At 38.5% G+C, this 21,127-nt stretch overlaps 3 protein-coding genes, 1 non-coding gene and 1 pseudogene across 5 annotated transcripts; 4 read left to right on the forward strand and 1 right to left on the reverse strand.

The window, feature by feature from the left end:
- The first annotated feature begins 653 nt into the window (after positions 1–653).
- On the forward strand, positions 654–4,049 carry LOC122087343 (rop guanine nucleotide exchange factor 7-like). Its single transcript, XM_042656430.1, has 7 exons — positions 654–1,489; positions 1,592–1,708; positions 1,850–2,004; positions 2,263–2,337; positions 2,426–2,716; positions 2,802–3,158; positions 3,260–4,049. Exons 1-7 carry the CDS (start codon positions 1,153–1,155, stop codon positions 3,749–3,751), a joined length of 1,824 nt encoding a protein of 607 aa, XP_042512364.1. The 5' UTR covers positions 654–1,152; the 3' UTR covers positions 3,752–4,049.
- A 2,174-nt stretch (positions 4,050–6,223) lies between these two features.
- Positions 6,224–6,295, forward strand: TRNAD-GUC. The gene has a single exon. It is a non-coding gene; the product is annotated as a tRNA-Asp (tRNA).
- Positions 6,296–6,397: 102 nt separating this feature from the next.
- On the forward strand, positions 6,398–8,396 carry LOC122086701 (annotated as a pseudogene).
- Positions 8,397–8,771: 375 nt separating this feature from the next.
- On the forward strand, positions 8,772–9,581 carry LOC122086312 (putative lipid-transfer protein DIR1). The gene is made up of 2 exons (XM_042655076.1): positions 8,772–9,273; positions 9,366–9,581. The coding sequence occupies exons 1-2, from the start codon at positions 8,928–8,930 to the stop codon at positions 9,380–9,382; spliced, it is 363 nt and encodes a 120-aa protein (XP_042511010.1). The 5' UTR covers positions 8,772–8,927; the 3' UTR covers positions 9,383–9,581.
- A 768-nt stretch (positions 9,582–10,349) lies between these two features.
- Positions 10,350–13,572, reverse strand: LOC122085750. Of its 2 annotated transcripts, none has more exons than XR_006142213.1 (6): positions 12,918–13,572; positions 12,369–12,465; positions 11,607–11,785; positions 11,376–11,511; positions 11,234–11,294; positions 10,350–10,681 (listed from the first exon to the last, which is right to left on the reverse strand). XR_006142213.1 is itself a non-coding variant. In XM_042654318.1 (6 exons), exons 1-5 carry the CDS (start codon positions 13,029–13,031, stop codon positions 11,278–11,280), a joined length of 477 nt encoding a protein of 158 aa, XP_042510252.1. In that variant the 5' UTR covers positions 13,032–13,567; the 3' UTR covers positions 10,350–10,681; positions 11,234–11,277. The 2 variants fall into 2 exon arrangements, 1 of the variants encoding a protein (XP_042510252.1); XM_042654318.1 differs by having other exon boundaries at positions 11,376–11,445; positions 12,918–13,567.
- Positions 13,573–21,127: the final 7,555 nt, after the last annotated feature.

Raw genomic sequence — 21,127 nt, forward strand, 5'->3', positions numbered from 1 at the left:
CTGATCATTGGTTGGTCAGTGTCTCAGTGATATGTGGCCTTTTTCTTCACCCAATTTCTTCCTGAGAGTACCTTCTGAGTCTTCAAATTGTGGGTCAAAGGAACAACACGGGTCCATGGTGCTCTGAAGAAAAGCAGACCAGAAATGTTCCGTTGGAGATGGGTCCTATCTGCAGACTGAAGGTAGGATAGTGAGGAACTCCGCTTAGCTAAACCCTCCGAGTCTCCGACAACGAACTAACCCTTTGAATTCCAGAAATGCTAGGTCAGTTTACCAGAATGCCCTTGTCTAAACCCAATGGGCGAGGCTGGTTTCACTCTTCCCACCGTAGTCTTTTCCGTCTTTTAATTGTGGGGCCTATCACTCACTCTCTATGGTCCACATTCCAAATTCCAGAGAGCCTTGAGAGAGAAACTTCATTGGTAGGTGCGTGCGTGATAATGAAACCACTCGCAAGCGGGAGCCACCAACCATTTAAATTATCCAACCAGGGCAGATGAGTCATTCCACTTCTAAATCTAATTAATTACAATCGTTCAAATGGGAAGGGTGATAAGGTAAATTCCTATGTCGTTTCCGTCATTTCACGCGACTTCCGTGGTCTTATTTAATAATTTTTTCAAACGGGCTTTTGGAGTAGGAGTATATAGTTCCTCGTTCAAAGTACCTTAAGCAAATACTGAGAATTGAAGGAGAGAGAGAGAGAGAGAGAGAGAGAGAGAGAATAAGAGGAGCGGCTACATTGCAGCTTGAGGCTCTTTCATCTCCGCAGGGATCATGTGTTGGAGCAATCTCTAGTATTCATGGCTAACTTCACTCCCTTCGCAGTCGCAGAGGAATAAGTACGAGAAGCCACTTCAAGAGCAACCCCACGAATGTTTCCGCATTTCCCCTTTTACCCTTCAGAAATGGTGGAGAACTTATGGATAGAGGAGGAGGAGAAAGAGACGAAACGAAGTAGGAGTTCAAGCTCTGCCTGCCACTGGTGAAGCTCAGAAGCTCTATTGTGATTTTGGGTTTCCAAATCTTGTCGTTCCTTTCCTTGCAGAGCTCATGGTTTCGTTTTGAAAAGGTTGGTTTGTTCAGGATTAGGTGTGAAGGGTTCTTTTTGTGTGTGGTACTGTTGGGTTTATTGAAGCAGGGGAGGTGAGGATGGAGGAGGAGTGTTTAGTGGAGAAGAGTCAAGGAACGGAAGCAAAGAAAGATGGGATTGATGCGAATGGGGTTGAAAATGCATCATTCACCGATTCGATTGAAGAGGAGTGCAGGGAGAGCAGTTCAAGTTCTGATACATCGACGTCTGATGCGACCACAAATGAAGAAAGGAGTAATAGCAGCTCGGAAGAGTCATCTTCGGCATCATCATTAGGTTGGCCTATCAGGAAGGCGGCGGAGGTGCAAAATTGTTCACTTTCTAATGTCAACGAGTCTAAAGAGAAAGCACATTCGGAGGATAAGAAATTAGAGAAACAAGCATCAATGATTTCTGGTACGAAATCTTTTCTTCTCTTTCCTTTTTCTAGTAATGTATTTTCATGGTTCTTGCCAACAATGTTCTCTAATTTGATTCCTGGTTTCTGGGTTCCAATAGAGGTTGCAATGATGAAGGAGAGGTTTTCCAAATTGCTTCTTGGAGAAGACATGTCTGGATGTGGGGAAGGCGTTTGCACAGCATTGGCGATTTCTAATGCCATTACTAATCTCTGTGGTATTCTTTCTCTCTAGGCTTCAGTCTATGCTGATGGGAAAAACAGATTTTTCTTTAAATTTATTTTGCTCTTATTTTTTTAGATGGATCTCGTACTACCTTGTCTGATGATTTCTGTTTTCCTCTCTACCCAATCTGTAGCAACACTTTTTGGGCAGCTTTGGAGATTAGAACCCCAACCTCCGGGGAAGAAATCAATGTGGCGAAGAGAGATGGAGTGGCTTCTTTGTGTTAGTGATCATATTGTTGAATTGACACCCTCTTGGCAAACATTTCCTGATGGAAGCAAGCTTGAGGTTATTTTAATTCTTACAGTCCAGAGCTATTGCGTTATCAACTTTTATTTATTTTTTCAAAGCTTTCCAATTGCATGTCGAAATCTTTCTATTACTTACAATTGCTGAAATTTTGGTTAAGTTCAATTCATTGATTCACGTCTATGATCATAAACATAATTTTAATATATTTGTCATTTTTGGCAAAAGATATGTGTAAAATGAGTATTTCATTTGCTGAACTTGTTTGCACAACTGGTTCCATGTTGTAAAATTCAGGTTATGACTTGCCGACCCCGATCAGATCTCTTTATGAATCTCCCAGCTCTGCGTAAACTTGACAACATGCTTCTTGTAAGATCCACAAATGCTTGTATTCAGTTATTTTTATTCTCAGTTTAATGTAAAATGCTTTAACTTTATTGGTCTTTGCTTTTCACAGGAGATATTAGATAGCTTTAACAATACAGAATTCTGGTATGTTGACCAAGGAATTGTAGCTCCAGATGCTGATGGATCAGCCTCTTTCCGTAGACCCCTTCAGCGTCAAGAGGAAAAGTGGTGGCTGCCTGTGCCCCGTGTCCCCCCTAGTGGTCTCCAAGAGAATTCAAGGAAGCAGTTGCAACACAAGCGGGAGTGCACAAACCAAATCCTTAAAGCTGCCATGGCTATCAATAGCAATGCCTTGCTTGAAATGGAAATTCCTGAATCCTACTTGGATTCTCTACCGAAGGTAATGAAATCTTATATGATGCAATTTTTCTAGTTTGATGACAACAATAAGGACCTAGTGACAACTCTTTTGCATTTGGTTTCAGAGTGGAAGGGCCAGTCTGGGTGACATGATCCACCGGTACATAACTTCTGATCAGTTCTCTCCCGAATGCCTTCTTGATTGCCTTGACCTATCTTCTGAACACCAGGCGCTTGAAATTGCTAACCGTGTTGAGGCCTCAATATATGTCTGGCGTAGAAGAACAAATTCAAGGTCTATGACTAATACAACCCGCTCTGCTTCGAAGTCATCCTGGGAGATGGTCAAGGAGTTGATGCTTGATGTGGATAAGAGAGAGTTGCTTGCAGATCGAGCTGAAAGCCTCTTGATTTGCTTGAAGCAGCGTTTCCCCGGTCTCCCACAGACAACCTTGGATATGAGCAAGATCCAATACAACAAGGTTTGTCTCCCATTTAGACTCAGGTTTAACACAAGGTCTTCTCGTCTTATTTCAATAGACAAATTCCAGTTAGCTAAATTCAAATATCTTGCAATTTTCAGGATGTTGGGAAATCTATTCTAGAGAGCTACTCCAGAGTTTTGGAGAGCCTTGCATTTAACATTGTTGCCCGTATTGATGATCTGCTCTATGTTGATGACTTGACCAAGCATTCGGATGAGTACTCCTCCATTCCCACTGTAAGTGTGATTGCCCATAAGAGGGTCTCAATTCCGTACTCAGTGCCTGTCTCAAGCACTCCATATGCAACGGCTTTTACCTCACCGAGCTTCTCACCTGCACCTTTAGTTAGCCCTGCAAGAGGAGGGAAGTCACCCTTCCTCAATGGCAACAAACCTAATTATCGTGGATTTGGAGTAAAGAAAGTCCTGACAGATTATCTTGGAGTGGATTTGAAAGGAAAAAGCTCTAGTAATTCAGTTGAGGGATCAGATACTAGCTCAAGCTCAACTCAAGAAGCACCAGCAGGTTGGTCTAGCATGGAAAACTTGGAGATCCATAAAGGGGTAGTCAGCCCTCCAACACAAGTCTAATATGAACTGGGACAAGTTGTTTCATGATGGCTTTATGTTTTCCCACGAATGGATAAGTAGAAACCAGGAGTAACAAGGTTAACCATCAAATATTGTTTTATTCTTGTTGATGGTTTTATAGTTAAGAGGTGAGTGTTAAATGGGGTTCTTGCATTTCGCAGAATCTGTTTAGCTTGCAAATAGGTCCTGGGCTTTGATCGGATCAAAAGAATTATGTGTGTACATAATTATTGAGTAATATTGATGGATATTACTACAATTGAGCAAGACTTGAAAATGTGTTAATGTTATTTGTAAACATGCTGTTCCTGTGATCCTTTAATCATCTGTTTATTTTTTGTTCCAAGCCAACAGCAGAAATGATGATTCAAAAATTAATCTTCCCAGTCTTTCTTATGGGTGCTGGAACAAATTGGTTTGTGTTGTGTTGAGTAGAGGAAAACTTGAAATGCAGGACCGCAGGGTGTCCACCACTATTTGCATATACAACAATGGATTATACTTGTGATTGGGGGAATACAATGTCAAGGAGTGCATTTTGGTCCTACTTTTCTTAAACCTGAAGAATGTAAGTTCACTGACATCTATGAATGGAGTTTGTTGAAACTCTAGGATAGGAGAGGACTCTCCAAAATAGTTTTATCATAGCACTAGACCAAATGCTCCTTTTTCTGTTAAAAATTAATTCTGAAATTACTTTAAAATTAAGCTATGTGTAGGCAAAACTGTTGCACTGGTAACCGCACTCAGTGGAATGCTCAAAACTGGGTAATCTGGTGATGTGTCTCATAACAAGGTCTTCAACTACCAACCCTGTGACGTTAACTTTGGACTTTGGGATGTCCAAATTGTCCAAACAGCATTAGTCATTGATGCTAACAAACTTTGGATTGCTGAAACAGCACGAGTCCTGATGTTAACAAGGGTATTTTAATAAATGGTTTTGATTATATGAAGGCAGTGAGATCATTTCATGTGAAATAATAAAAAAAAAAAAGATAACGGTAACGTACCCTTCCCTAACAGCTTAGAGAACTCTTTCCCTTCAATAAGTGAACAAGACGACTGATCCAACAGTGACACCTAAATCCATGAACGCCACCAATTTGGAGTAGATCAACTGGTCCAGCGGCTCCAGCCTGGGTGGATGATTCACAGCATATCAGTGGCATTGGCCTAGGGGTTGCGTGGATCAGCATCTCTCATATGCCTAATCTAAATATAAGATTTAAAACCACGCGGCAGATAAAGGTAAATCTTATTTACTCTTATCATTTTATTGACAGTCAGAGGATCAGATTGGACATGAGGCATCATACTTGTTTGGAAAATAATCCTCTATTTTTCTCATCCATGTTTTTCCTTGTTTTGCTACCTGCAGAACGCGACACGTGGACAACTTTAAGACCAACGCACCGGATGTAATAATTCTCACCCAATTTTGACCGTTGGTCTCCTTATTGTCCACATGTCGTGTTCTGCAGACAGCAAAACAAGGAAAAACATGGATGGGAAAAACAGAGGATTTTATGCACTGCCCTGCATCACCTGCGATCCACTGGTTCACCTAGATTTTTTTCTTTTGGCTTCTTTTTCCATCAATATTGGGATTGCCTGTTTCATTTTTATCGGAAATTAGTTTTGATCGAAATAATTAAATGCTTAACAACCTTTGATTTAAAAGAATTTGAGGTAAAGGTTACGAAAACCATTAATCATGAGATGGGTTTAAAGTGGTACAGTTTTAATGTAAGATTGGAGTTGAAGAGGAAGAAAACGATTTAGAATTATTCATTTCAAACCCTTTGAACATGTTGGGTTTTATGATTTAGGAAACCCCGATTATCCCAAAAGTTGACTTGTCTTTCACATTCATTGAACGTTGATTAAACTTTTTTAGACATTTTCCCTATGATGAATATGTTTAGAAGTCAAGAAAATAAAAGAAAAAAAGTACAAAAAACATATAAGAAAAACAGTCTAATAGAAAAAATCACTATAAAACCCCTCTTGATTGGAGGGATTAAATTCCAAAAATTTGCTATGGTGTTGTTTTGGTATGGTTATTATTTTAATTTTATAATTTTTTTTTTGTGAAAATTAAATTTGACGAAATTTTGAAATAGGTGAGAAGCATTGCATTTACTCTTATTTTTTAATGAACACATTGTTAATTTGATGGACAAAACAACAATTTTATGTTAAAAATAAAACATCACCCTCTTCTTGTGATGGTCTAACAAATTACCACCACCCCCACTCCTGCCCAGCTCTCATCCTTATCGCGTTTCTACTTCCGCCTCTTCCAAAGAAATATATAGAATGCATTCTTTAATTTTGAACTCCCGATTTTTTTTCAATTCTTGAATTATTTCAAATCAGTGCAACCATAAGAAATTAAAATCAAAATAAGAACAACATTAATACTGAAACAAAGAACTTAATAAAACATACTACGCTATTCATCATCAAGTCGTTGTAGTATAGTGGTAAGTATTCCCGCCTGTCACGCGGGTGACCCGGGTTCGATCCCCGGCAACGGCGTTTTTTTTTTCTTCTTTTTTTAAATATTTGAAACGCAAAAGAGGAAAAAAGGAGGGGGGGGGGGGAGGGGGTCTCTTCTGCATTTAGTTTTTAGATAAATTTATGAAGGGATTGCTTGCTAATTTGATGTCATATGACTTCATTCCTGCTGTTCTTGTTGTTCTTTGTGCATTTGAAGAAGAAGGAATTGAATATGCGACAATTGGTTCAGAGGTAAATGGGTTTTCTCCATCTTCCCCTATCTTGTATTACATCAATGTATCCTATGCAACTATGCTATAAGAGGAGTGGAAAATCATTCTGGTTAACTTAGCTTTTGAGCATGGAGTTAATTGTGTTGTTCAAGGAAAGCTTATTAGTTGTTTTTTTGAATGAATGAGCTTATTAGTTATTAATCCACTAAATGAACAAATAAGTGATATTCTAGGGTTTACATTGCTGGAACTGATATTCTAGAGGCCCATGTGCAGGCCTTTATTGGGATGGAAAAGAAAAAGAAAATAAATTAAAAAAAAAAAAAAAAGGGTTTAATCTTCAGCCAAAGTAGAAAACTCAAAACAATAAATAGGAGATATTAAAACCAAAACAGAGAAGAAAAGAACCTATTATATACTCCAGTAAGACTTCTCAGAGTTATAGAGTTTACACTAGAGACTCTATCTTTCATTGTGTGAGAATTGCCTTAGCAACAAAGTTACCAAGAGATATTATGTAGATACAGTTTACTGAAATACCTATATAATTTTAAAAAACTTTCCGCGGAGAAATCCCACCCCTGACCCCATCAGGGACCGCCAATTAGTCGAGACCCAGATAACACACAAGGTGGGCTGATTCTTCCAAACCTTGAGGCCTCTTGTCCTACAGTCTCTTAACAGCCCTTCAAAATCAACTCAGCAAATCCATATGATGGAATACAAGACATCATACTCTCAACAGATCATACTGTTTGTACTCCCGCAATTTCCAAAACCTCATCATGGCATTAGAGAAAAACCTATCCATTGATCTTCTTATATTTTCCTACTGCATGGAACCATCTCCTCCTTTTCTTCAAAACCACTTCTACAGGTCCTCAAAATTGCTATCTTTCTCAAGAAATGGCCACACAGGCATCTTTCAGAGGGCTGGAATGACATGCCTTAACCCTTCACCTTGCACCTTGCACCTTGCACCTTGCACCTTGCCCAAAGAGGCCATGAACTACACATCCTCCTCAAATCCCTCAATTTTCTCCTTCCCCAAATACCCACAAATCAACATGAATTTCCATCCTGTCAAAACCATCAGCCGTAAGTTACCTGGATCAAACCCTGGTTTGGAAGCATTTCTTGACTAAACAAACTACTAGAAAACCGTTTGATGTGGTTCACACTGGAAGTGTGGATCTTTTGCACATTTAATTTTAGAATCTATCTAACCTTGCTGTTGCTTGCCATGCGATTGCATAAGGAACCATACATTCTGACATCATCCAAAAACTTGTTAGGACATTATGCTCTAAATGAGAGAGCCATTAAGGTTGTTGAAGATGTTCAGTTCTTTCCTCATTATTCTCCCCACGTTGCCAGTAATGATCATGAAGGAGAAATTATGAAAAAAGGATTTGCATGGTCCCTGAAGAACGTGTTTATGTTATTCTTAATGGTGTAGACGAGGAAATCTTCAAGCCAACATTAGTGGTGAAGATTCTTGGTGGAAGATTGGGTTTCAGATTCAAGAGATCTGTTTTGGGGATGGCGAGGAGCCTAGTGAAGGATAAACGACATGCAATGTTTGAAGCTTTGAAGCAGATGTTCATGGAAGACGAGACCTTGCAAAGAAGAATCTTTGTTCTGTTGGTCCGAGATTGTCCCTTGGATGAAAAATACAGAGACCTTGGCCCCAGTGTTCTGATTTTGGGGCCACTGGAACGGATGAAATATTTTTTGCTACTCGGATTGCTGGGACTTTCCTGCTACCCCTTGCAATCGGGTTCGCAGACAAAGAAATGGAATCTCGAAGGGTATTTTGAAAAATTTTAAACCTAGGAAGGCATTTGTGAATCCAAATGAAAAGGGCATTATTCCATTTTTTTTTTTGGCTATGAGTCCAGGTAGCAGCAAATTTTTTTTTCCAAAAAGAGAACAGATGCAGCTGGCAAGGTTTTGTAATGGTCTTGATATCTTTGTGAACCTCAAGGGTTGGATCAACCTTGTTAGAAGCTACGATTTCTGGTAAACCAGTAATGCCTGCTAGGCTTGCCAGCCTTAACAGGTTACACAGATGGGTGCACCATTTTCAGCAACAGTAAATTCACGAAAGAAAGAAGGCTCTTTATAAGGTTTTGCAAAGAAAGAAAGGGATAATGGGCATGATTATTGCAGGTTCCCACTTCCAACCGATCAAGAGTTGCCAAGTAATCCTCAACAACTCAATTAAGAGTTAGTGCTGCAATAAACAATTGGCCTCTTGCTCAGTGCCACCACCACTACATGGAAGTGGGTTTTAGATGGAAGCACATTTTGGATGAAGTGTGCAGTATAAAAACCAGGGGATCGGAAGGGTTTATTCATCGCTGTTGTGATTGGAATTATTGGTTTTATGCTGTTGTGAATTGGAAGGATTTGTTCATTGCTGTTGTATTGGAGAAATGGAGGTTCAAATGAAGCATATTATTATTGTCCTTTTGGGGTTGCTTTTGGTTTCAGGTATCACTGGCATTGACAAGGTCCATGGGGCTGGAGAATGTGGGAGTACTCCCGTTGAGAGTGAGGCTTTGAAGCTTGCTCCATGTATAATGGCAGGTCAAGATGCGAACACTACACCCTCTGACAGGTGCTGCCTTCAGATCAAGGAAATTGGCAAGAATCCCAGCTGCCTCTGTGCTGTTATGCTTTCTCAGACAGCCAAGAGTGCTGGAGTGAAACCAGAAGTTGCTGTGACCATTCCCAAGCGCTGCAACCTTGCCAACCGTCCCGTTGGTTACAAGTGTGGAGGTAACAGTTTCTTTATCAAGCATGTTGGCCTTTCTCCTACTCTTGAACTGATTCAATGGCTAGTGATCTTCTCCTTGTTACTGGTTTTGCAGCTTACACATTGCCTTGATGAGGTAGCAAGGATGAAGGAACACCATGCGCCGCTGGGTATTAGGGTACTCACTGTTAGTAGTATAGCTAATGGTGTGATTATGACTTCTTGTCATAGCAGTATGTGTATCTAGCTAATAAAAACTGCAAGTGTTCTTAGATGTAATGTGGGGATTTCTAAATAAAAAAAAAACCTAGTATATGATTATGTTTCCCTATCACGTATGCTCAATTTTGTTCTGTTCTTGTTCTAGTTTATGTTCTTTGTTGATGGGTTACAGCTTGTAATAGCTGTAAATGAACACTACTAGTCCTTAAGATGTTGCTGTCATTACCAATCATAACTTCGAAAATTCTCCCTTACCCAGTATTATCTTTTCAACAGCTATCACTATGACCACTCTAATGATCATACACCGCCTCAAATATAAGGAATCCAAAGGAAGAGCTGTAGAATTGAAAGTAACTGTTATCCAAATTATTATATAATGATGTCATAATCCCAGACTGAAATTTTCTTCTCAGATCCAATTCCAACCTCAACATCAAACCTCGTAAGTTTGTTACCAGTCACCACTTAAAAAGATACCATCACCATCGCCCCACCTAGTAAGCAGAATCTTCATCTTCAACCTTGAAGCTCATGGGTTCCACGCATCCACAAAGAGAAGTCTGTGCTTTACAATTGGATGGGTATTGATTTTTTTTTCATGGCCCCCATGAAAGGAGGTGGTAGCCCAGTGCTTTATGTCCCTTCCTTGCCCTGAATACCAGTCAATTCACAATTAAGTGGTCCAGTGATTGAATGTCTCTCATCAAACTCTAGACACAGTCAATTCACAATATGGGTGGTCCAGGGATTGATCTCTTCAAACTCTCCACCAAGGTTCTTATCTAAAAACTGGTATCACACGTAGACTTTTTGGTCGTGTGTGAATCATGATTTGCTTGAAATTTAACTCACAAAAAAGTTGTTAGAAACAGAGTAGAAACTTAACTTAGTAAATATTATTCACTTACATTATTTATCAGTACATATTCCACATATATAAAAAGTCCAAGATACACAACCCATAAAGCAGTAATGAAAATTTACAACTCGTCCCTTCAGCATCTTATTACAGTTAAAACCTTCTAAGAAACAAAGATCAGATCACATTAAACGTTGTCTATTTGTTTGGGTAAAACCAGAAGAAGCTACATAAGAGCCACAGCTGTTCCCATCCAAACTAACACGTAACTATAAACTATAGAGAAGCATCTATCTTCCGTGTTACACATGGCAGATAAAAGTCACTTCCGGGACGTTATCTAACTCCTGTAGTCAACAAATACCAGAAAGAGAATCAGTTCACCATAAGAAACAGAGTTCTCTTAAAACAAAACAAAATTTGTTTTTGCTAAACACGTCAGGGAGAAACTGTCGAGCGCAGTTTGAAAATTGATTATAACAATAAGATATAGAAAAAGTGATTTCATTGACCCTATTACCAAGAAAACTGCCCCCCAACCCAATTAAAAAAAGAAAAAAGAAAAAGAAAACAAAAGATCCCAAAATCCAGTTTAATTTCCCAAGATTTCTCCTCTTCAGCTTTTCATTATTTAGGAATCTCAGGAATTTACATCCAAAACTACATGGTACCCTCACAATACTATGAAGAAGAAAGAATCTTTGGACAGAAAAATTGCTCTGGCTTTATTGTAGCCAAGTGAATAAAAGAACTAGCCAAGTTTCATATATATTACAAGAGGCATAATATCACAGAACAGATCAACAAAGTATCTCAAATCTTCCCAAGGTGAGAAGACATCTCTAAAATAACAATGATCCATCAACCTTCTCCAGGAAGGGTTAGAAGTTAGTAAGTACCTTAATAGATAGTTGAATTTATTAACATACTTAGAGACAAGGTTTTAGTAATAGAGTGAACCTGCAAAAAAAAAAAAAAAAAGTGTCAGCGCCCAAACTGTATATTCCTTCCATATATTTTTTCCATTTGCAATGATCATACCTTGCCACCAATTGCCTCTTGAAGCACTGTTTAAATCTTCATTTGAATCATCTCGCCCATCTTCCTTGTACTAATGAGATCACACAATTTTGTATTACAGAATGTTAGATATTTTATCTTTGATTTAATGGGTCACCTGTAAAGTTTAGCCATGCTCAAAATATAACAATGAAAAATAAATAAATAAATAAATAAAAATTCGGCAGATGAAGTGGATGCGGTGATACTCACAACAGGGGTAGAACCAGATGATGCCCGGGTACTGGAGGAATTCGAATAGATGTCTTGTCCACCATAGTAAAGGGATGAGCTGAATGAGCAAAGCCCCACTGACTCATTCTGATAAATGGAACTACTGTCCTTGTTGGGTGTGCTACTGTTATAACCTTCTCTGCTTTGAGCCCTGTGATCTGAAAAGGACACACTTCAAATTTAAGAGATGTTCCCCAGAAACATAATACATGGGCTCACAAGAACAACTAATTAAGTAAAATCTTAACAGAGAAAGAAAGAGCATCACAAGGAAAAATGGTAGAGCTACTTCACAGGGATATGAAAAGTTTTGTAGCCAGGACACAGTGGCTAGACTTGGATGGACTGAAAAGGGCCTCTTCTTACCTCACGGCTCATCAGAGCAGTGGGTGAGATTTAAAGATTTGGGTGACTTAAAATATGAACAATGGTGAGACTTCAATGATTCTGGTGGCCACAAAAGACCAAATGAAGTGAACTGAAGATCACCTGAAGTTGCTGAACTACTATCCAACCTAAGAAGCTAAGATACATATGGAGGAAGCATTTATATTTGGTGAGAAACCAAGCCATGCAGCATACTTTCAAGTGAGAAGATGAAAGAAAGAGTAATATAATATGATTTGAAGGGATGTAATTTTTGCCCAATATTATGAAGAGAACATGTTAAGAACTGTAGATTACATACGATGACTGATAGCTTATCCTCCAAAACCTAAGACATAATAAGGGCGTACAAACCTGGAGCTCCCTGTTTGTTGTTCCAGCAATGAGACCCAGAATCTTGTTTTCTCAACGTTCCCATCAGCTCGGAATGCGAAGAGTCCCTCTCTACAGGCTGAAATTCCAAGACAATATTATAAGAAAAAAGAATCTTTGGGAACTGGGAATTAAAAAAGGGGCAAAAAGATCATCTTTAGAGGATGGAGAAGTCACAGAAGAGGACCCCTGCAACAGTTTAACCTGCAGTAACAACTCAATTAAGAAAAGCCATCAACCATAACGAATACTCTTCTAGACTCCAAGAGAACTCAACTAGTATCACAAGTTTTGCAGAAACACTGTACAAATCTACAAGCCCACTGGCATGAAACAGAGGACGAAAGAACTTCCACCCCACAACACCAACACCAACACCAACACCCTCCCAACACGCAAGTACCACACACACTCGCAGAAAGCGAGAGGGAGAACCAGAGAGATTGATCAATTGAAGATATAATGTGCAGACCCACGTGAGAAATAGGAGGAGAAAATCGTAATGACGTTAGGGGAAGAAGGATACGATACCTTTGATGGAGGCGGAAAAACAGACTCAAAAATTCCCTTGGATGATGAGGATTCCTTTCCGAAAAGATCAGAAGGCAACGAGGAGGATGAACCCACTTGTTTCTTCCCTTCCATGTCTCTAACTTTGCCTGTCCTTTGTGTAGTAATCTCTCTCTCTCTCTCTCTCTCTCACACACACACACAGACGGACAGATGCAGAGCCAAGGAATAGCAGTAGACTACTACAGAAACCGACTGATTATTCTCAAGAAAGGACCCGCCCAAAAGAAACCAGAAGAATGGAAACAGATAAGATCTGCAGAGAAGAGAGGGGAAGAGGAAGCAGAACCACGTGAAGATGGCAGACGAGGGGAGAAGGGTATGGAGAATAGGAAGCAGTAAGGAGAGCGAGGACTCGCGGAGGATTGAGAAGAAAGCGAAAGCACCTTCACCAATTTATAAGTAAAAGAAGACGGCAGAGTGCCGCCCATGTGCCGTCATTTAAAGCACCCCTCCTCCGTTTGTTCCTTTTCTCTCTCTAGTCTATACTCCCTTCCCTCTCTCCTCCCTCGCCGACGACTACAATATCTCATTATCTGTATCATATACTCTCTCTCTCTCTACATCTCACTCTATAATACGTCTCTCTTTCTCTCTCATATCCCCAACCCCAAATCTTTTCTCTTTCCTTCCATCCATGGACATGATCCTCCTTCTATATTAATATTATTGTCCACCGTCTTTTAAGTCTGTCCCAACCATAACAGATAAGTGACACGTGGATCCAGCACCGTTCCAGGTGGGGTCTTTTGCCACTTGCCAACCTTTTAACGCCACGTGTCGCCAATGGATAACAACCGCCCTCCCTCCTCTTTTCCTAGTGTCAACTCCCCTACCCCACTCTCCCGGTCCGGTCTTCCTCCAGCTTCTCATGTTTTTTCTTCTGCAATTTAGCCAGAAACGGGTCCCACGTTTCCTTCTTCTGAGTTTTCAATTTGGATATATGAGCTCATGAATATAATATAATAGACTTGTGCAGTAGAGAGAGAGAGAGAGAGGATCCGAAGACCGAACGGGTCCTCTCCTGAAACGAACAATTAATAGCGGTTGCGTGGAGAATGGAGAAACAGCCTTATCTACTTCCCATCTTCTTGTCGGATTCGGACCAGAAACCATGGGGTCCGCTTTCCTGACAATCTCTGTTATGTGTTATTATCGGTAGTACACGTACACCTTTCTTTCTCAGTCCCTCTCCGTTTTTCGGTTACAGTGTTATCATACACATACATTGAACAAAGATGGAGCGATATTATTACCCAATTGTGTTGGAAACTTGGAGGGACGATACGACCCGACTTTGTTTTGAGGAATGTCAATTGGTCGGGTTTGACAATGGCATATCCATGAACCAGACCAGGACGACATGGTTCACACTCGGATTCCAGGATTCTCAAAAATAGAATACCTTTTCTACCCTCTCAAAAAAGGAGAGAATATTTCTAAAATTCCAATGCGAAAGATGAGAGGAAATAAGGGGAGAGTGGGGCTGTGGCCTTTGGGGGAGGCAAAGAATGGAAAAAAGGTGCTATCAGTCCATCACGCAAACGAATATACCACCCTCCATCCATGTGGGTCAATTATTTTGTGGTACCCTTAACAACACGGTTTTAAACTCGGAATTAGGTGCATAATTAATCAAATTGGGCACATAATTAATCAATCTTCATCAATTACTAGTTGAATTGTCTCCAAATTGATCGACATTATTTGGAAGGTGGTCAAACTTGGCCAGATTTATTTAAATCCACGGGTTGATAAAATTGAAGTTAATTGGCATTATTGTTTGTCGATTCTTCTTGTAATATGCATGATCGTGCACAAAATGTTAGATGTGAACAATAACGCCAAGTCTCTTTCCCACATGGGACTGTGCATGAAGCCCTTCACTTTCTAAAATGTTTATTTGTCGATAATGGAAGCACTTATATCTAATTCTATTAAGAGCCAACATGTTTATGTTTATGGCATGTGGAATAAATAATGGGGTGGATCTTGATAAGGTTATATCCAATAATCTAATTAGGATCCAACCCTGTTGTGTAGGACCCGTAGGGAGAACAATCGTTTGCAGCCAGTTACAAAGAAACCCCATCTTTATCGTTGTGAGTTCTAAAAGAAAAACAGTAATTGAATTGTTCATTCCATTTTGTCAAAAGCTCTTTTTATATATGATGCATATATAATTATGAATTAGGAGCAAATACGCAGCTTGCTCTAGTTAAATTGGAAGATTCTTAGAAGGAAAATAAAGGCAGACACAAGCTGGAGCACACCACTAGTATGCCCAACTTTTTTTTTTTCCATATGTTATATATAAGAAATTTAAAATAACAAGTAGAATATATGGAGAGAATATATGGCTTTAAGATAATAATTCTCTTGTTCGAATCTCATGATCCTCATCTTCTTCCAACACCTTTGGTTAAAAAAAAAAAAAAGAAAGAAATCGATTTGGTGAGTAGGTAAGACCATAGAAAGAAATGAACCCCTCTTCAGGCCTCATGGCCACAATTGGATAACAATCACATGGGCAAACTATCCATAAAGTTTTGGTCCAAATTGGACATCCTGGCAATTTTTAAGGGCATGCAGCGGGTTTTGGGTATGGGTATATTGGCACTTGGACCGTAGAACGAATAGGAAAAAATTACCACAATCATCCTTAGTAGTTTTTATCCCACGTGAAGGGATCAAATGGTCATTTCAAACAGTGTATAGAAATATCGGGTGCCATATAGACTACTTTCAAGTTAAATTTGCTGGTCCAACATAACATATGATCTGAGATAATTTGATTAAATAAATCGATTTGGGACCAATCCCATATCCGATTCTAGGATCTTAAACCTTGAGCTCCTGACCCTGCTCTCTATTGTGGATAATGATGTTCCTCTAAAACTGAGTTTAGCCTTTTAAATTTAGGATTACTTGTTGAATTGGAGTTACAAGAAGACTAAAGAGCAAACTCATCTATTATTATTATTTTTATTTATTTATTTTAATATTTTATTGAGAAAACCCCATCTATAATGGAACACTTGGTTAAGATAGGATCCCAAATTCAAAAAGTGAACTACCAAGTTTTTTTCTGTTCATACAATAATGGTAACGATGACCCCCCATAAAAAAAAATAAAAAATAAAAAAAAGGAACGAAAAAGCTTACCCGGGGACATTTGTAAATGAGGGTTTGGGTTTAGATTGTAGTGGCGGTTTCGGTTGGTTAAGAACAGCCATAAAGAATTGAAAGCAATGGATGAGACTTGAGAGGTAGAAAAAGTAAAAGGAATGGCAGAAGGTGCAGAGGCCCATACGATGAAAACAAATGAACGAGAGCCTGAGAGAGAGAGAGAGAGAGAGAGAGAGAGAGAGAGAGAGAGTCACAAAAGACCCCGGTTAGATATTTGAGTTAAATTTGACAATAGAACGGGTACTGGGCCCATTTTAGGTGGGCCCCCATTTCACAATTGATGACACACCATCAACCATCAATACATTGAATAATAATTTCTGACTCCTGAGACTCGCCGCATGTTCCCCGAGTGTACTTACCCACTGCCACGTGTTGGGACCAAGGGTGACTAGATGAATGTGCAACTGGAACTAACCACGTGTGTGGCAGCAGTGGCCAGTGGTCCATTCTCTGTCTAATAAGATCTTAAATGGGAAAGAAGAAGATGGTTTCTTCTTCTCTCTTCTGTCTTCTCTCTTCTCTTCTGTTCTCTTGCTGGATTACCATATTTGTAATATTATTTATGGCTAAAAGGCCGTTGACAGTTATGAAGATTTGTATCCAATCAATAAGTGACAGATGGTAAAGGGAATGAAAGTGGATAAAGATGGGTTTTATGGGCTACGTTAGGATCAGTCTTTGTCTTGTTTGAAAAGAAAGAAGAAGATAATGGATGGATAAAAAGGTCTTGAGCTTTGGATCCTTTGATGGTTGATGGACACTAAGCACTCTTTATCTGTTTGATACTTTCAGTCTTTGATGGATGGACCTAATTGTAGAAGCCATTTGTAACATTAGGTTAGGACCCATCAAGATTTGATCCAATTTTGAGTCAAGTATGGTTATTTTAGACTATTAAAATGGGTCAATAAAGGCCCAATAAGACATCAGTGCCAACATTTTCTACACAGAATTTAAACCTGAAAAGAGTTTTGCAAATTAAAAACTGTCTTATCCCATTTGGGTTGGGACCATCAATGGGGTATGGACTAATTAAAACTAGATGAGGATGATTCTGATGGGTTATTAAAATCTGATCAAATGAAGGAACACATGTGTCTTATTAATATTGCTTGATGACAACCCTAACTTATCCTAGTATTTGCTTGATGACAATCTTAACTTATCCAACAACATGAGCAGAATGAGATACTCTGGCAAGTAGCTTAGGGATGATCTTATCACATCAGATCTAATGATCAAGAAGCTGAAAGAATGCCCTCAACTCATCACCGTTCGAGTCGGCTGGTTATGGGTTCGAGTATTGGCATGTCTCACTATCGTCCATTGGTCCTTCGGAAGTACTGCTTGCCATACGGGGGCTTGTCCTGGGGGCTATGATCACTACCACGGAACACCCTTTTTCCATTACCAAAAAAAAAAAAGCTGAAAGAATGATATTATCATGGAGACTTGGGTATGATTGTCAGACAGATAAAGACACATTTAGTAAAACAATAGACAAGGTAGCACACATCTGTCAGTCCAAAATTTGATTACTTGGGATCATTTGAGCAACATTTGCATAAGCTGGCGTAGAAGATATTTCTAGGCTCTCTATTACATTGTGCCAGAGAGAGAGAGAGAGAGAGAGAGATTATTTTGTCATATACATGTTCTTATTCCTACTCATTTAATGAGGTAGGTCAATATATACGAAATAATATATTAGATTATTGATTAGGAAGACACGTTGCCCTCTTATATTGGCATATACACTTAGAAGAGGAGATGAGTTTTAATGGTTCTTGATTCGTATACTGTGATCCACTTCATTGATTAAGAAAAAAGAACTTGTATGGGGGCATGTATACTGCGGTTAGGAACCAACCTTTTGCTGTTGAGAAATGATGATACAATAACACACCTCTCTCTCTCTCTCTCTCTCTCTCTCTCTCTCTCTCTCTATATATATATATATATATATATATGATGACGATGATGATAAAATAATAACAAAACTCTCTCTCTATATATAAATATAAATGATGATACAATAACACCTCTCTCTCTCTCTCCTGTGGCACAATATTGGAGAGAGCTAGAAATATCTTCCCAACTTGAAGCAAATGTTGCTCAAATGATCTCAAGTACTCAATTTTCGGATAAATGGTTGTGTGCTAGCTTATCCATTGTTTCACCACATGTGTCTTTATCTGTCTAATTATCTTTCTCAAGTCTCTATGATAATATCATTCCTGCAGCTTCTTGATCACGAGATTTGATCTGATAAGATCCATGATAGCTACTTGCCAGAGTATCTAATTCTGCTCATATTGTTAGATAAGTTAAGATGGCCAACAAGCAAATAATAGGATGAGAGAGAGAGAGAGAGAGAGAGAGAGGGTTTTTGTGTATTCTATAATCATTTATCAATAGGAATAACTTGGGTTTGAAAGGCCTTTCACAAGTTCTCTTTCATCATCAAAACTCATCTCTCCTTCTAAGTGTATATGATACCAATATAAGAGAGCAACGTGTCAATCCCTCACCCTTCTAAAGAATTCAAATCCCTAATCAATACTTTAATATATAATTATTTCTTACCCAAATACTTTAACAAAAAATAAACAAGCGAAACATTAGAAAATCACACACTATGTTTGTAGGTTTTTCAATAGTTGTTCAAGCAACTTTAATTAGACAATGGAAGTTGTCCATTTCGCCGAAATCTAAGCAATAAAGGAGTGGTGAAGATTAATGAACAAAAGATATCTCAAAGTAACCACTATTGGTATCTTAAGGGGGGTGGGGATTGAATAGAATGTTGTTCATAGAATCAAAAAGATGTGTGAAGTGGACAAGAGTTTCTAGTATGTGAAAGGTGTTTGAACATAAACAGTCGAGACTGAATGGCAAGTTTTCTACAAGACCAGTAACCTTTAATGGAGTTTAATTAATGGTTAACTAGCCATAAAAGGAATTATATAAATACATTTAAGTCTTACTAAACATGAGGTCAATATGGATCAATGGCAATGATAGAATTAAAAATGATTTTATGCTCTGAGAGACTTAGAATCCACAGCAACAGAAATTGGCATTCAAATAGAGAGAGAATACTGGAAAAGGCAGTTCCTTCTACCTAGTAGATTGAGTTGTATATTTCACAATCTAAAGCTTCATGAAAACTTTCAGTTATTGGTAGAATATATTATTAAAAGAAAGACTTTGATTCCACCAAAGCTTGTTGAACGAATGATACCAACTTATGCCAACCATTGACGCACTTGCATTTGGAATATCAAATGTAAATTCCTCTCTCTCTCTCTCTCTCTCTCTCTCTCTAGTCTTTACCGGTTCAACATACAACCTCAATTTACGGAATCAAGATTCTTAATTTCTAAGATCATGCTTTAACAACATGAAATTCGAATCAGAAAAGGTTTCCATGGACTTTGGTCAATATGAATTTGAACAAATTCTTCCTAATCCAAACTCACCAATATTTTTTTCTTTATTTATTATTAAAAAAAGAGAGAAATGATGGGTTCTTATATGATCATGGTACTCACCTCTTTGTGGTGTTTTACATAGGAAAATCAACATCTAGGATCCATTTTTTAATCATTTCTTCTAAATGAATTTTCTTATGAAAGCTTATTTTATATTTCAAAAAGGAAGGGAAAAGCTAGGTCAATATCCTAAAGATTTCACTATATATATATATATATATCTTGTTTACTTATTTTAATCAGTTCCTTAATGGGTTTTCCACTCTATTTATTGGTTCAACGTATAACACCCGCCTCCCATTTCTTTGATTGAGTATTCTATTTCTAAGATCATGGCTTAATTAGCAATGTGAAAGCCCAATCTAGAAGTGTTTCATGAACTCGGTCACTATGAATTGCACAAATTCTTTCTTATCCGATTACCACCCAAATTATTTATTTGTGTCTTATTTCATTAAGACTGCAGTTGATTGTATATTTTAAAGAAAGATTTGGATTGAAACTAGAAAAAATAAAAAATGGAGGGGGTGGGGGTGGTTGAAGATGAGTTCTCAAATGAGAAAATGATAATGGGGCTCACCCATTTTGTGGTGTTTTGTAAGAGTGATAATTGGTTGGGCTGACAGGGCCCTTAGCATATGTTTGTTAGATGGAAGCTGATTCAGTTATTCATCTGATCGATTTCGATCTCATATTGATTCTTTTAATATCTTGATTTTAGTAGTTATATCAATTATAATCCAATGATATAAGTACAGAATCATCTACGAGGATGCTTGGGTCCCTACCCTATCAAACATTTGTATTCTTAGTTCTCCAACTAATGTAGGTCTTCAAATAATAGATTATCTCATTAATAAACACACGCATACTTGGGACACTTATTTGATTAACTCATATTTCTCACCGCTTGAGGGGTGAGGCCTTGGGCTTTCTCTGTCTAGGAAATTCACTGTTTAGCATATTAGGACATATGGATATAGCCAAGGGAGTTCCTCTCACAAAGATTTTTGAGCTATGACCTCATTCTCAGACAGAGTGTTCCTCAGGCCATGGTGGCCATCGCGACCATAGGGGGAGAGATACCCTTTCTGCCATCCACCATCTTTAAGTTCTGATAATATTTTTATTTTCACCGATGGCGCCTACTTTGAGAGGTGTTGATATGGTGGGCATGGTGTGGTCATTCGGGAAGGTCAAGGAAATTTTTAACTGGAAAGTGTAAACATAGTTACAACTTTTGAGCATCATTTATCGAAGCTGAGACACTCCATGATGGGATTCTTCTTGCGAGGAGCTTACAGATTCATTATTTGTTCTTGTCCACCGATTGCCAAGCAGTACAAAGAGTCAATCCATGTGATAAAAGGAAACCAAATACATTTCAATGACTAAATTTTAGTACAAAGTAAGCACCGAACTTTGATTCAAAATTTTAATAAGATTATCAAAATGACAGCTTTTACAAATTTGCTTATTCAAGAT

Source organism: Macadamia integrifolia, chromosome 8 (assembly GCF_013358625.1).
Source record: "Macadamia integrifolia cultivar HAES 741 chromosome 8, SCU_Mint_v3, whole genome shotgun sequence".
Taxonomy (NCBI): domain Eukaryota; kingdom Viridiplantae; phylum Streptophyta; class Magnoliopsida; order Proteales; family Proteaceae; genus Macadamia; species Macadamia integrifolia.